This window comes from Canis lupus, chromosome 16 (genome assembly GCF_048164855.1).
Source record: "Canis lupus baileyi chromosome 16, mCanLup2.hap1, whole genome shotgun sequence".
NCBI lineage: Eukaryota > Metazoa > Chordata > Mammalia > Carnivora > Canidae > Canis > Canis lupus.
In genome coordinates this window covers 15,252,225-15,267,066 of record NC_132853.1, presented here as the reverse complement: position 1 = coordinate 15,267,066, position 14,842 = coordinate 15,252,225, and the positions used below count along the sequence as shown (strand labels likewise).

The 14,842-nt window shown below is 51.9% G+C and overlaps 1 protein-coding gene across 3 annotated transcripts; it reads left to right on the top strand.

Moving 5' to 3' along the window:
* The first annotated feature begins 174 nt into the window (after nt 1-174).
* On the top strand, nt 175-7,979 carry SERPINF2 (serpin family F member 2). 3 transcript variants are annotated; one of them, XM_072779069.1, is made up of 11 exons: nt 177-318; nt 805-904; nt 1,488-1,554; nt 1,650-1,688; nt 1,810-1,872; nt 2,109-2,310; nt 3,008-3,151; nt 3,300-3,503; nt 3,993-4,135; nt 6,011-6,215; nt 6,823-7,979. In XM_072779069.1, the coding sequence occupies exons 1-11, from the start codon at nt 231-233 to the stop codon at nt 7,233-7,235; spliced, it is 1,668 nt and encodes a 555-aa protein (XP_072635170.1). In that variant the 5' UTR covers nt 177-230; the 3' UTR covers nt 7,236-7,979. The 3 variants fall into 3 exon arrangements, with proteins under 3 accessions (XP_072635171.1, XP_072635170.1, XP_072635172.1); XM_072779070.1 differs by lacking the exon at nt 805-904 and having other exon boundaries at nt 175-318; XM_072779071.1 differs by lacking the exons at nt 177-318; nt 805-904 and adding an exon at nt 344-365.
* Nucleotides 7,980-14,842: the final 6,863 nt, after the last annotated feature.

Sequence of the window (14,842 nt, the reverse complement as noted above, 5' to 3'; positions counted from 1 at the left end):
ATCTTCCTTAACTTTCCCGAATCTCCTTTCTCCAGGCGTGGGTGGGACCCAAATCCACAGGGCTCCAGGTGGCTATCTCAGGATTAGATGCCCTGGTGGGAATGGGGTTTCCGGCCCCAGTATCAATGTTTAACCGGATGTGCTGGTCAATATTTACCAGAAGAGAAATCTGAACAATCTGAACAGGGGTTGGCTGAGAGCAAAGGTCCTGGTGGGAGGGGAGGGCTCAGATGGGCTGGCTGGAGCCTGAGCAAAGTGTGGGGAGCACCACAGTGGGGCCAGAGGGACATTGTGTGCAGCAGCAAGGAGCCTACAGAGGTACGAGGGGAGGGGTGGCTTGGCCTGCTCTTTGGGCCAGATAGGAGGTAAGAGCTGCCCACCCGGCTGAAGGGGTCTGGGGTGAATTTATTCAGAAGGCCTCTCATTTCCCAGCCTCCTGGGGTGATGAGGAGCCAAGGTGGGGGTTCTGGCAGGAGTCTCTCTGGGACTTGAAAAACTGGAGGTCTTTTCTTGTCAGGAGGATTCAAAACCCCCATTAGAGATTAGGGCCCTGGCCAAGGGTCCTTGTGTGTGATGGAGGTGGGGCCAGGGGTGATAGAGGATCCCCTGGAAGGACTGGCCCTGAGATGGGGGCGGGGTTGGAGTGTATGGGACCTGCTCTGAGGCCAGACTAAGACCTGCCCATCCCCACCTGCTGGCTGGGCTTCCCGGAGCCGACCTGGACAGAGTCGGGCACAAGGCCTATGTTTCCCGTAAGTCCAAAGGTGGCTCTATCCAGAACCATTCATTGGGCTCTGTGGCTAGGTCAACAACAAGGCTCTCCGGCCCATCCCACCAAACCTGCCGAGACCTCAGGGATTCACAGGCCTGTCTACCCTTGTGGTCAAGACCAGACCAAGAAAAGGTGGGCCATTGGGCAGCAGGTTGGGTAGGAGCTCTGGGTAAGGAGCCCTAGGACACAGGAGGCTTCAGGGCAGGCTTCCCAGAAGAGGGGCCTTGGGCTAGGCTGACAACAGCCATACCACTGAGTGCCAGGCAGCGTAACCAGGGTTCACAAAGACTGTCTCATTTTGGTCCTCACAGTATACCGTGGGAGGAGGTAGGGACTTTTGCTACCATTTTACAAGAAAAGGCAAAGCCCAGGGAGCTATCTGAGGGCCTCTGGGAAGAGGCAGAGTCTGGATTCCAATCGATGTTGGACTCACAATGCCAGGCCTCGAAGAATGAGGACTTCTTTCATTTTGATTATTTCCCCTATGAACCAAAACATTTTCAGTGCATGACATGTGGAAAACTGGAAAATTCAAAAGGGCTGAAAAGGATTCAGGGGGATATCCCGCCCCACGGAGATGAGAAACAGGGCTCGTGGGTGTTGGGAGTGCTGGCGGTGGTGGCTGGATTGACCTGCCCTCCCAGGCAGCGTGTGGGTGGGCCCCCGGGAGTGGGGTCGGTGGGGACGGGGACGCAGGCTGCCTGTCCCCGCACAGGAACATGGCGCTGCTCCGGGGGCTCCTGGTGATCAGCCTGTCCTGCCTCCAAGGCTCCGGCGCGGTGGTGAGCCTGGGCCTCCCTGGGGGGGAGGGGGCTGAGTCAAGGGAGCGTTTGGCTCTGAAGAGCTCCCTCTCTTCCCCTCATCCTTTTCTCGACAGTTCCCTCCTGCCAGCGCCATGGAGCCCTTGGACCAGCAGGTACTCGGGAGTGAGAGGCAGGAGGGGGAGGAAAGCCCCGCGGGCCTAACCTGTGGTTGGCGCAGGGAGTGGGCCGACCCGTGGGAAGGGTCACGCTCCATTTGCTTCCTCCCTTCTTCAGCTAATGGGCGGGCAGACCCAAGAGAAGCTGCCCCCGCTCACCCTCCTCAAGTTGGGCAACCAGGTACAACCAGGTGGGGCTGGGGAAGAGTGGGCGGGGTCCGAGGGAGGAGGGCCAATCAGCGGGGCCACGACTCAGAGGGTGGGAGGGGCCAGAGGAAAGGACCAGGTCCTTGTACTGTCATTGTCCATGTGACTGTCCCTCTCTTGCCAGGACTATTCTTGGGCAAGGGGGCTGTGGAAGGGATCTTCAACACAGAGCGGACTCCTTGACCCTCTTGACCCCTGATCTGTCTGTAGGAGTCCAGTGGCCATATTGGCCTGAAGAAGGCCCCAAGAGACTGCAGGGGAGCCCCAACCCCAGAGCAGACCCGCAGATTGGCCCAGGCCATGATGGCCTTCACCACAGACCTGTTCTCCCTGGTGGCCCAAAGGTCCACCAGCCCCAACCTAATCCTGTCGCCTCTGAGTGTGGCCCTGGCACTGTCTCACCTGGCACTAGGTACTGTGGCATCACCTGTCCAGACCAGCAGAGCTGGAGGCCAGTGGGAACTCACTACTCCAGAGTTTACTAGTGGGTGCCTCCTGCATCAGAGTCACTTGGATGTTTGGTAAAAATGCAGATTCCTAGGTACACCTCCAGTCTCTGTGAATCAGATTCCCAGGGATTGGGCCTAAGGATATGCTTCTGGTGATTTTTTTTTTTTTTAATTTTTATTTATTTATGATAGTCAGAGAGAGAGAGAGAGAGAGAGAGGCAGAGACACAGGCAGAGGGAGAAGCAGGCTCCATGCACCGGGAGCCTGATGTGGGACTCGATCCCGGGTCTCCAGGATCGCGCCCTGGGCCAAAGGCAGGGGCCAAACCGCTGCGCCACCCAGGGATCCCGCTTCTGGTGATTTTTACATAAGCCTTTGATAACTACAATGTCTCCACCGGACTGGAGACTCTCATTGTGGGAAACCGAGGTCCAGAGAGGGAATACGACTTGGATCGAGTGAGGTGACCCAGATTGCCAGCAGCAGAGACAAAAGTAGAACTTGGGGAGTATTGTCACCCCAATCAGTTTAGTGGATACGGGGGGAGAATGTGTGGTGTCGTGGCCATGCTCACGATGGGGATTTAACAGAGCCTGGAGTGGCCAGTAGGGGTGGGAAAGTGCCACTGGCCTGGGCCAAAGCCCATGTGGTCCCCTCCAGGTGCTCAGAACCAGACGCTGCGGAGGTTAGAGCAGGTGCTGCATGCAGACTCTGGGCCCTGCCTCCCCCACCTGCTGAGCCGCCTTTGCCAGGACCTGGGCCCTGGGGCATTCCGATTGGCTGCTAGAATGTACCTGCAGAAAGGTAGGTGCTGGTGGCTTGGAGCTCCCTAGGTTGTGCCCTGGAGTGGACAGGAGTGATGGAGATGGGTTTGGCCTTAGGCAGCCAGTCAGAGCATTGGTGGCTCTGGAGCTCAAGCCCTTAGGAACAGCTCGTGGCCTTTTCTGTGTAGGATTTCCCATCAAAGAGGACTTCCTGAAACAATCAGAACAGCTCTTTGGTGCCAAGCCCATGAGCCTGACCGGAAGGAAAGGGGATGATCTGCTAAACATCAACCAATGGGTGAAGGAGGCCACAGAGGGGAAGATTGAGGATTTCCTCTCAGAGCTGCCAGATGACACAGTGTTGCTTCTGCTCAATGCCATCCACTTCCAGGGTGCGTTCCCCCTCTTCTCTGGCCCTCTACCCCTGTGGCCCCTATTCCTGCCTTGTAGGCTGAGCTGGGCTGCAAAACCTTTGTTCTGAGGGTCTCTCTTTCTCCTCAGGGCTGGGTCAGGAGGCAGGGAGCTTTCTAGGTTGTGGCTTGGGGGAGGGTAGGAAACAGGTAATGGTGTGCCAGTGAGGGGCCTCAGGAACTGGATGAGAGAACCCTAGGAGGAAACTGAGTCTGAAAGGATTGAGGGTGGGGTTGGGGGTGCTCCTGGGAGCATGACAGGACATAGGAAGAATGCAAGCCCAGATTTCAAAAATGCTGCAGGGAAGAAACCTCAGATCAACTGGGAATCAACTGGCACAGTGCCCCTTGGGCTTTTGACTTCTACTTTTTGTCCCTTGAATGGGTTCTGGGTGGGATGGAGAAGAGACTAGTGGTGTGGAACCCACCCCTGTCCCAGTCTACGTGACCCCTGCCCTCTGCTGGATATAGGTTTCTGGAGGAGCAAGTTTGATCCAAGCCTCACCCAGAGAGACAGTTTCCACCTGAACGAGCAGTTCACGGTGCCAGTGGACATGATGCACGCCCGCACGTACCCCCTGCGCTGGTTCCTGCTGGAGCAGCCTGAGATACAGGTCACCCTTGACTGCCCAGGCTGGGCCTGGCTGCTGGGAGGTGGGGCAGGGGGGGCAGGCTGTGGGACAGGTACAGGGGTGGAGGGGGGTGTGCCCCACCTCCCTTGCAGTCTTGTCCCTGAGACAGGTGGCTCTGGAATGTCACATTATGCCCTGATCCAGAGGGACTGAGGTTCCAGGCTCTTTGAAGTTCAAGAATTTGACAAAACTATATTAGGCATTTGCCACCAGAACACACTAGCACAAGGGAGACCAAGTCCCTGCTCTCAGGAGGAAAGACACACACAGTACACGGACAGACATAAATCATGGAATAATTTCACATAGTATAACTGCGATGAAGGAAAAAAATAAAGTGATCAATTAGTGACAGGGGAAGGTATTTTATTTTATTTATTTATTTTTTTAAAGAAGTTCTTTTTTTAATTTTTTTTATTTATGATAGTCACAGAGAGAGAGAGAGAGAGAGAGAGAGAGAGAGGCAGAGACACAGGCAGAGGGAAAAGCAGGCTCCATGCACCGGGAGCCCGACGTGGGATTTGATCCCGGGTCTCGAGGATCACGCCCTGGGCCAAAGGCAGGCACTAAACCGCTGTGCCACCCAGGGATCCCTGGGGAAGGTATTTTAGATAAAGTGGTCAGGGAGCAGTCTATGAGGAGGGGCCTCAAGTGGAGAACCAGATGATTTTTGGTCAGAGGGGTTTATTACAAGGGCCCATGGGTTGGTCAGGCTGCAAAGGAGCCACCCAACAGCTACAGAGCCACTCAGGCCTCAGCATCCTCGAGCCTGGGAGATGTGATCTGACTGTCACAGTGCTCCTTGGAAGGGAGGATCTGGTTGCAATGGATTTGTCAGTAACCTGCTGGAACATTCTGATTGGATAGAGAACTATGCCAAGCGGTCTCAGGTGAGGCCTCCCTTGCTTCTAGCCTAAATGTGGTCCTCTTGGCTTGAGCATGGACCCCTGGGCCCATCCACTGTGGCAGAGATGGCAATGTTGGTTAGTTTCCCAAGGCAGCATGCCACAGGCCTCAGCGACTCCTGAGAGGGGCTGTGGGGGCAAGGCAGACCCTTGGAGCAGCGTCCAGCTTCTCTCGCTTTCACCCCGACGGGCAGACTGTCTTGTTCACCTCCCCACCTGTTCTCTTTGTGCTGCTCCTGCCCTCCAGGCTGTGTCCTGCCCACTCTTTCTTCACCCATCCTCTCTGTCCCTGGCCTCTGCCCTCCTCTTCCTCACACACTCTGCAGGCTGACCCAGACAGCCAGATGTGGTGTTCCCCACCACCCCCGCCACCCCTAAGGTTCCTGCTCCCTGGCTGCTCTGCCTAGAGACTAAGAAGTCTCACTTGCCAGGGATCATCATGCCCAGTGCTTCTCATACTCAAGTAGCTGCAGAAACCCCATTCACATGACATCTTACCTCAGATCACAGTATCATATACACCCTAGGTGAAGGTGTGGGGGGGAGAACCACCTGTTGCAGTGGCTCCTCTGTAGGACCTAGGGTGGTTTGAAAACGAACAACCCAGTCCATTGTACACATGGAGACACTGAGAGGCAGAGCTGGTTACAGACGAAGAGAGGGAAAGTCCCCCCTTTATTGAGCACTGCCCATGTGCTGATACTCCACTAGAAGCTTTAAAAGGGTCTCTCTCTTTTTTTTCTCTCTCTCACATGTCAACCTACAATGTGGGCAGGCAGTGTTACTCCACTTCACAGGTGAGGAAGTGGAGGCTCAGGGAGGCTGAACACACACCTGAGAACAATGGACTGGAACTCCTGCTCCATCTGTCTCAGAAGCCTATGCTGGCCCAGACCCCAGCTGGTATGGGCACCTTCTGGCCCTCACCGCTGTCTCCTTTCTTTCTCTGTAGGTGGCTCATTTCCCCTTTAAGAACAACATGAGCTTTGTGGTCATTATGCCCACCCACTTTGAGTGGAACGTGTCCCAGGTGCTGGCCAACCTGAGCTGGGACATCCTGCACCAGCCCTTACTGCGAGAGAAACCCACCAAGGTCCGGCTGCCTAAGCTGCACCTGAACTACCAGCTGGACTTGGTGGCCACCCTCAGCCGGCTGGGTAAGGAAGGGTGAGGCTTGGGTAAGGACAGTCCCCTAGGCCAGGCTAGGCAGAGCAAGTGAGGAACAAAGCCCCAGCTGGCAGTAGGTCCGAGTCAGAGCAGCCTTGTGTCCTGGCCTTCTCTGGGGCTTTGGGAGGTGAGGGCTTCCTAGGACCCCCCAGATCCTCCGTCCCGGGATGGGCTGGGGTGGCCCAGGGAATGAGGATCTGCTCCATCCAAGACTGAACATTGTGAAGAATCTTGGGTAGAGAGCCTGGGTGGCACGTGAGCCTTGCTGGCTGTCCTGCAAGGGGCACTGTACTAGGTACAAGGGGCTCAGGCAGATGCGGAATCAGGTACTTACTATACAGCTTAGGTGATGAGTCAGAGGGCTTCTCTCCAGTTCATTGGAGAAGGGCACCCGGCCGGACCTTGGGGCAGGGGATCCAGAAAGTCTCCTTGGAGGAAGTGACCTTTAAGCTAATAACTGGAGGTTAAGTGAGAGTTCCCCAAGGATCTGTGGGTTGGAGGTGTTCCCGGCCAGAATGCTAGCCACCGTCCCAGGCAGGTCCCGGCAGCCTGCGGGGCAGAAGGCAGCTCTGACCGGCAGTCTCTTGCCCTGGGCAGGCCTGCAGGAGCTGTTCCAGGCCCCAGACCTGCGCGGGATCTCCGACCAGCGCCTGGTGGTGACCAGCGTGCAGCACCAGTCTGCTCTGGAGCTCAGTGAGGCTGGTGTGGAGGCGGCCGCGGCCACGGGCACGGCCATGTCCCGAATGTCTCTCTCCTCCTTCAGCGTCAACCGCCCCTTCCTCTTCTTCATCCTCGAGGACACAACAAGCCTGCCCCTGTTTGTGGGCAGTGTGAAGAACCCCAACCCTAGTGCGCCATGGGAGCGCAAGGAGCAGCAGGATTCCCCCGATGACAGGGACTACTTCCAGAACCGGAAAGCCTTTCCCCGCGGAGACAAGCCCTTCGGGCCTGACTTGAAACTTGCGCCTCCCTCAGAGGAGGATTACCCCCAACTTCATAGCCCCAAGTGAGAGGCCAGCCGCCAGCATCCCGAGTCCCTGCTGGAGCAACCTCTCAACTCTTGTGACTCTTTCCAGACAGCATTGTGGGAGGAGGGCAGGGACCTGGGTGGGGAGTCTGGGAGCCCAGAGGGAGCCACTCTCTCAAGTCTCCTCCTCTCAGGGATTTTGGGGTTGGGGGGGCCACAGGACGGGGCGGACCTCAGGTAATCAAGGGCCTTCATCCCACATCTCTTCTTCCAAAAGCGACTCAGAGGCTGTCCTTTGGGGGACTTGGGCAGAAGGGCAGCTGGAGAAGCTGGAGATCCACTTTTGTCAGGAAGGTAGTTCCCGTGTTGGCTGTGGCACTTCCACGTTTGTTTACGGGGGGGGGGGGGGGTGTTGGGGGGGCAGGGGGGCAGGAGGGATGGAATACCTTGGCTGGGGAGAGGACAGTAGGCCCTGGGGGTGTGGAGCCTGGGCCTGCTCTATGGGCGGGGCCTAGAATTCCACAAACTGCTTCTGCCACACTTGCTGGAGGCCCTCCAGCCCCCATCCCCCAACCCGCCCCCCACACCCTGTCACTTCAGCCTCCCCACTGCTCCTTGGAGATACCAGCATTGCCAGGACTCTTCTTCCCTGTCTCTCCTCTTCTTCCTCTGCCCAGGTGTCTCAGGTGGGAGGTGTGTGTGTGGGGAATAGTTAACTCCCTAAGGCTCTTTTGTAAAGTTTTTGTAGTGATTTTTATGCCACCTGAATAAAGAATGAATGACCCTGGCTGTTTTGATGTCACTCTGCTGGGCATGGGCTGGAGCAAGGGGGCTGAGGGAGGCAGGAGGGCCCTGGCGGCACTGAGCCTCACGCTGGGCCCTGACAGCACACAGCAGGCGGCCCTCTCTGCCACGTTTGTCCCCTGGCCACCCGCCAGCTCTTCCCCGGCGCAGTCCCCTCTGACCTTGCCAGCCCTCTCTGCGGCCAGCTCCATGCCAGCCGGGCTCCACTCTCTCCAGAGGCCTCAAGCAGCCATTAACAAGGGTGGCTCAGAATAGCGCTGGCCTCCCAGTTTGGAGAAAACTGGCAATTAGGGAGCTTGTGGAGTTTCTAATTACATGTCAGTCCTTCTGGCAGGGGCAGGCGCCCGTCAGCCAGGGACAGGCTGCAGGGAGCACTGGTTCCAGCTGGACGCTGTCATGCCTGAGGATCTGGGGGAAACAGTTGGGCCCACCTTGGCCCGGGGCCGTGGGTGGTATGCAGGGCCACGTGCGTGGGCCCTTATCTGTGGGTACAGGGTGTCCCTGTGGCCGTGGCCACCTGAAGCCCCGAAGTGCAGTGGTCAAGAGCAAGTGCCCAGGGTGGACTCTGGCTTCCTACAAACCAGCAATGTGGGGAGACAGGTGAAATCGATGATGAGGCAGAGGGTGGTTGGTTAGAGCCGTGGTGAGAAATAGAGCAGGGAAGGCCTCCCTGAGAAGGTGGTACGGGAGCAGAGACTTGAGGCAGGTGAAGGCAGGCATGATATAAATAACCAGGGCAGAGTTCCTGGGTGGAAGCATGCTCAGAAGGTTCAGGATGGGGATCCCTGGGTGGCGCAGCAGTTTGGCGCTTGCCTTTGGCCCAGGGCGCGATCCTGGAGACCCGGGATCAAATCCCACGTCGGGCTCCTGGTGCATGGAGCCCGCTTCTCCCTCAACCTGTGTCTCTGCCTCTCTCTCTCTCTCTCTGTGACTATCATAAAAAAAAAAAAAAAAAAATTAGAAGGTTCAGGATGAGCAGGGGGTCCGTGGAGCTAGAGGGGAGGGGTAGGAGTGAGTCAGAGGGGAACATGTACTAGTGCTTTAGGGCCACTGTAAAGACTGTTGTTTTTATCTTAGGAGTAAGAAGTAATTGGATAGTTAAATTGGGAAGCCACCAACTTAATTTCACCTTCTAAATCTTTCTCAGCTCTCTCCTCTCCATTCCAGGGGTCGCCGTGGATCAAGTCGTCACTCCTTAGGCTCTCCCTAGGTGACCTCCTAGGTCTCCCTGCTGCTGATCTGGCTATGTCACCTGCATCCCCCTGCAAGTCCTCATCAGAGCCTGTGTGTCCAGCAGTGCTTCAGGCTCTGGGGATGGGCAGTGGGCAAGCAGACAAGATCCCTACCCCCCAGAGCCTAAATCTGGAGGTAGAGCAGTCTAGACAATAAAAAGTTAACACTTTCTGATGAAATATAGTGTGCCAAGTACACAAGTCATAACTGTACCTGAGCTTCCCCTCCGCCCCCCCGCAAATAACTGTACCTGAACTTAATGAAATTTCTCATGAACCAAATACCCCTATGCAACCAGCACCCACATCAGGAAACACACAGTTAGTACTCACCTCCTGACTTCTAATAACAGATTAATTTTTTCTGGTTTTGAACTTTATGTAAAGGAATCATACAGCCTGCTCTCTTGGGTCTGGCTTCTTTTGTTTAACCTCACATTTGTGACATTCATCTGGGTTGTGGATGGCAATAATCCATTCACCGTGGAAAGCTTTTAATTGAGGGGTGCCAGGCAGCCCAGGTGGCTCAGCAGTTTAGCGCTGCCTTCAGCCCAGGGTGTGATCCTAGGGTCCCGGGACCAAGTCCCATGTCAGGCTCCCTGCATGGCGCCTACTTCTCCCTCTGCCTGTGTCTCTGCCTCTCTCTCTCTCTCTGTGTCTCTCATGAATAAATAAATAAAATCTTTAAAAAATAATAATTGAGGGGTGCCATGGTCTGATGTCAACCCTAGAAGGCTCACTTGGCTGTGTGTGGAGAACAGAATGTAGAGAGACAAGCATAGGTTAGCAGGAAAGAGACATAGATGGTGTTGGCTGTAGAATCAAGGAAAGTGGTCAGAATGCAGAAATATTTTGCAAGCAGTGCTATGGAATTTGTGCCTAGTTTGTACAAGATGTGAGGGAAAGGAAAGGCTCAAGGATGGTGGGGTTCATGGTTCAGATTCCTGGATTTTTCTTTTGAAAACCAATTTTTTAAAAAAATTTTATTTGAGAGAGAACAAGAGCGAGAGAGATCACAGAAGGAGAGGGAGAAGCAGACTTGCCACCGAGTGGAGAGTCCAATGGTGCTTGAGCCCGGAGTGCTCGATCCCAGGACCCTGAGACCATGATTGGAGCCGAGGGCAGAGGCGCAACAGACTGAGCTGCCCAGGCACCCTGAGAAAATGGGTTTTACTGAGATGGAATCAGAGTGAGGGACAGATTTTGGGACTGGAGATTTCTTTCTTTTTTTTTTTTTTAGGTTTTATTTATTTATTCACGAGAGACACAGACAGAGAGAGAGGCAGAGACACAGGCAGAGGGAGAAGCAGGCTCCATGCAGGGAGCCCGATGTGGGACCCGATCCCGGGACTCCAGGATCACACCCTGTGCCAAAGGCAGGCACTAAACTGCTGAGCCACCCAGGGATTCCCTGGAGATTTCTTTCTTTCTTTTAAAGACTTTTTGCAGGAGAGACACAGAGAGAGGCAGAGACACAGACAGAGGGAGAACCAGGCTCCCTACAGGAAGCCTGATGCAGGACTTGATCCCAGGACCCTAGGATCATGACCTGAGCCAAAGACAGACAACCACTGAGCCACCCAGGTGCCCCACAACTGGAGATTTCTATTTTGAACATGTCATTATTGAAATACCACACGAAAGAAAGAAAGAAAGAAAGAAAGAAAGAAAGAAAGAAAGAAAGAAAGAAAGAAAATACCACACTAATGTAGATGAATATAGCCTACCTGGGACACTTCAAGTTATGTCTCTGGTTCTACTTTTGTTCTGAGGAATGTTTGGATGATAACATTATATGTTCATCCTACCTACTGGGCACCCATATGGATTTGTCAGATAGGCTTTTGGATATCTTGATCAGGACTGGAAGAGTGTGGGACGCCTGGGTGGCTCAGCAGTTGAGTGTCTGCCTTCGCTTCAGGGTATGGTCCTGGAGTCCCAGAGTTCCGGAGTCCCAAGATCGAGTCCCATATCGGGCTTCCTGTATAGAGCCTGTTTCTCCCTCTGCCTCTCTCTCTCTGTGTCTTTCATGAATAAATAAAAAAAATCTTAAAAAAAAAAAAGGACTGGAAGTGTGTATTTGGGAGCACACAGATGCATTTAAAGTCATGGAACTGAAAAAAAAAATCAAAAAAAAAAGTCATGGAACTGGTGGAAGTAACCTAGGAGGAGATGGAGATGGAGAGAAAAAGGAGCCCTGGGATCAAGTGAGCAAAGGAGACAGAAAAGACACGGCATGTGAGGTTCTGGGGGCGGGAATGGAGAGGCAGAGTTTCAAGAAGGAGGAACAGTTTGCTCCACCGCCTGCTGCCGAGGGAAGAGATGTCCTTTCGGTGGTCAACATGAAGGTCACCCACAAACTTGGCAACAGCTGTTTCAAAGGAGAGATGGGCACAGACTGAAGCTGAGGAGGGAATGGAGCCAAGACAGGACAGACACAAGAATAAATAGCTCTTTCCCTCATGGCTGTGAGGGAGAACCGAGAAATGGGCAGTAGCTTTAGGGGATGTGGCCTAGAGGAAGTGTCACTAAAGAGGAGAGTGACAGAGGATGTTCGAAGGCTGTGGGATGACCCTCCGAGAGGGATACATGCATTATGCAGGAGAAGGGCTACCGCAGGGCAAAGCCATGGAGAACACAGTGGAGGCCTTCTCCTTTGACAGGAGCAGGATACCTTTCATGGCAATCGGAGGAGACATGAGCCTTTCTTTCTTCCTTCTTTTTTTCTTTTCTTTCTTTTTAATGTTTTTTTTTTTAAGATTTTATTTATTTCTTCATTAGAGACACACAGAAAGACACACAGAAAAAGGCAGAGACACAGGCAGAGGGAGAAGCAGCCTCCATGTAGGGAGCCCAACGTGGGACTCGATCCCAGGTCTCCAGGATCACACCCCGGGCTGCAGGCAGTGCTAAACCGCTGTGCCACAAGGGCTGCCCTTTTTTTCTTTTTTTCTTTCTTTCTTTCTTTCTTTCTTTCTTTCTTTCTTTCTTTCTTTCTTTCTTTCTTGTTAAAGATTTTATTTATTTATTTGAGAGGGAGAGGGAGAGAGAGAGAGAGAGAGAGAGCACAAAATCAGGAGGAGGGAAAAGCAGACTCCCTACTGAGCAGGGAATACCACCTGGGACTCGATCTTGGGACCCTGGGATCATGACCTGGGCCAAAGACAGACACTTAATGGACTGGGCTACCCAGGTGCCCTGAGATGAATCTTTCTTCCTAAGTTCATGAAGTAATTGGAGCAAACAAAAAGGTATAATCAATTGCATAATGCCGTTGCTCAGCAGATTGTTGATATAAGTGGCTTCCCTTCATTATTTCTCAGGGCTGTAAGACTTTTCCACCTCTATCCAGTTTGCTGTTGATGGACATGCGAGGAGCTTCTACTTTTTTCTTTGTTGTTGTTCCACTGCAAACAGTGCTGCGATAATGTTCTTGTACAAGCATACTTTGTGCACATATATGGAATTTTTCCAGCACACATGCTTAGGAGTAGAATTGCTGAGTTGTGGGTTTGGGTTTACCCATCTTTAACCTGCCAGGGCTGCCACATATTGTTAAGCTCAGCTTTGCCATATGATGCCAGATTCTTCTTCAAAGTGGTTCTATCAGTTTACATTCCCACATTCTCACCAGCAGGGCAGGAGAGTTCCTGGTTGTCCACATCCTCACCAACACTTGATCTTTGTCAGATGTTTAGATTTTGCCCATCTGATGATTGAGAAATACGCTCATCATATTGTGGTTTTATTTTTTATTTTACTTTTTAAAGATTTTATTTATTTGAGAGAGAGCATGAGATGGGGGGCGGTGGGTGGACAGAAGAAGAGAGAGGAGAGGGAAGAGAGAGGAGAGGGAGAAGAAGGCTCCCCACCCAGCAGGGAGCCTGACACCGGGCTGGATCCCAGGATCCCGGGATCACGAAGTGAGTGGAAGGCAGCTGCTTAACTGGCTGAGCCATCCAGATGCCCCCAAATTATGATTTTAATTTGCATTCCCCTGATGAATGGTGAGGATAAAACATCTTCTTCAGAAGCTTATTGGCCACTTAGGATTCTTCTCCTGTGAATTACCTGGGTCTATGTTTCTGTTGAGTTTTTATTTTTTGTACTAATTTATAGTGTTTTCTATATTACCATTCATAATCTTTTTTGTCAGTTACCTCTGTGTAACAAATATTTTATCTCAGTGTGAAACTTTTGTTTTCATTTTGTTTTATGGTATCTTTCCCTGAAAATAAGTGGGGTTTTTTTTGGTTGTTGTTTTGTTTTAAATATTGTATGTATGTATGTATATATTTATTTATTTATTTGACGGCACAAGCAGGGGGAGCAGCAGGCAGAGGCAGAGGGAGAAGCAGACTCCCCACTAAGCTGAGAGCCTGATGTGGGACTTGATCCCAGGACCCCAGGATCATGACCTGAGCCGAAGGCAGATGCTTACCCAACTAAGTCACTCCAGGCCCCCCTGAAAATAAAATTTTAACTTTACTGTCAAATTTATCAATCTTTTATAATTTGTGCTTCTTTTGATGTCTTGTCTAAAAAAAAAATTCACCCTTCAAGATTCAGTTTAGGTACGTATATTCCGACCACATTGCCACAATACCCTACAAAACAATGTTGTCCAATAGATATACAATGCAAACTACATATGTGATTTAAGATTTTCTAGTAGTCACATTTAAAAAGTGATATTAATTTTAATAATGTATTTTATTTAACCCAATATATATAACCAACATAAAAATTATTGAGATATTTTACATTATTTTTTCATATCAAATATCCAAAGTCTGTTGTGTATTTTACACTTATAGCAACTCAGACTAGCCACATTTCAAGTGCTCTGTGGCCACATGGCTAGTGGTTATTGTGTTGGACAGCGTGGCTATAGAGACTGCTATGATAGGATGTGTCACATGACAGTGGAATGCTCTGTTCTCATACCAGCCTGTGATTAGTCAGTAAATTTCTGCATGACACTGAGTCTTATTCATCTTTATCTTCCTCCTCCTCTGCAAACCTAGCTACTGCTAGTGCTTTGCAGAGAGTTACTCCATTTTTTTGTTGAAAGGATTGAACTCTGACTGTTGATACATTTTTTTTTCTTACATGAAGCTGAACTTTGCCCACTGTAAAGGTCTACCCAGGGGCTCTAGCTCTGCTTCCTGGAGCTTCATATGAGATGATGTTTGAATTTTCTCTTCATTCAACTAAGTATCCCAGAGCACTCTCTATCCCTTCTCTGAGCTCTCCTCTGACCATTGGGCTTTCGGCCAGCACTCCTACCTGTCTAGAAAGCATTTTGTTCATTTTGTTACACTGTCTAATACACTGTCAGTATTTTATTTGTTTGTTTATTTATGATTTTATTTGTTTATTCATGAGAGACACACAGAGAGAGGCAGAGACACAGGCAGAGGGAGAAGCAGGCTCCATGCAGGGAGCCTGATGCAGGACTCGATTCCAGGACACTGGAATCAGGACCTGAGCTGAAGACAGACGCTCAACCACTGAGCCACTCAGGTATCCCAACACTTTTTTCTTTTAAAGATTTTATTTATTTGAGAGAAAGAGAAAGAGAGTGAGAGAGAGAGAAAGCATGAGGAGGGGG

What these genes read in the sequence shown, in the direction of transcription:
- SERPINF2 (XM_072779069.1), top strand. Translation starts at nt 231, where the DNA reads ATGGGCTGGCTGGAGCCTGAGCAAAGTGTGGGGAGCACCACAGTGGGG. An exon ending in CAATGCCATCCACTTCCAGG is followed by an intron (nt 3,504 to 3,992) that starts GTGCGTTCCCCC and finishes TGCTGGATATAG; the next exon opens with GTTTCTGGAGGAGCAAGTTT. An exon ending in TGGAGCAGCCTGAGATACAG is followed by an intron (nt 4,136 to 6,010) that starts GTCACCCTTGAC and finishes CTTTCTCTGTAG; the next exon opens with GTGGCTCATTTCCCCTTTAA.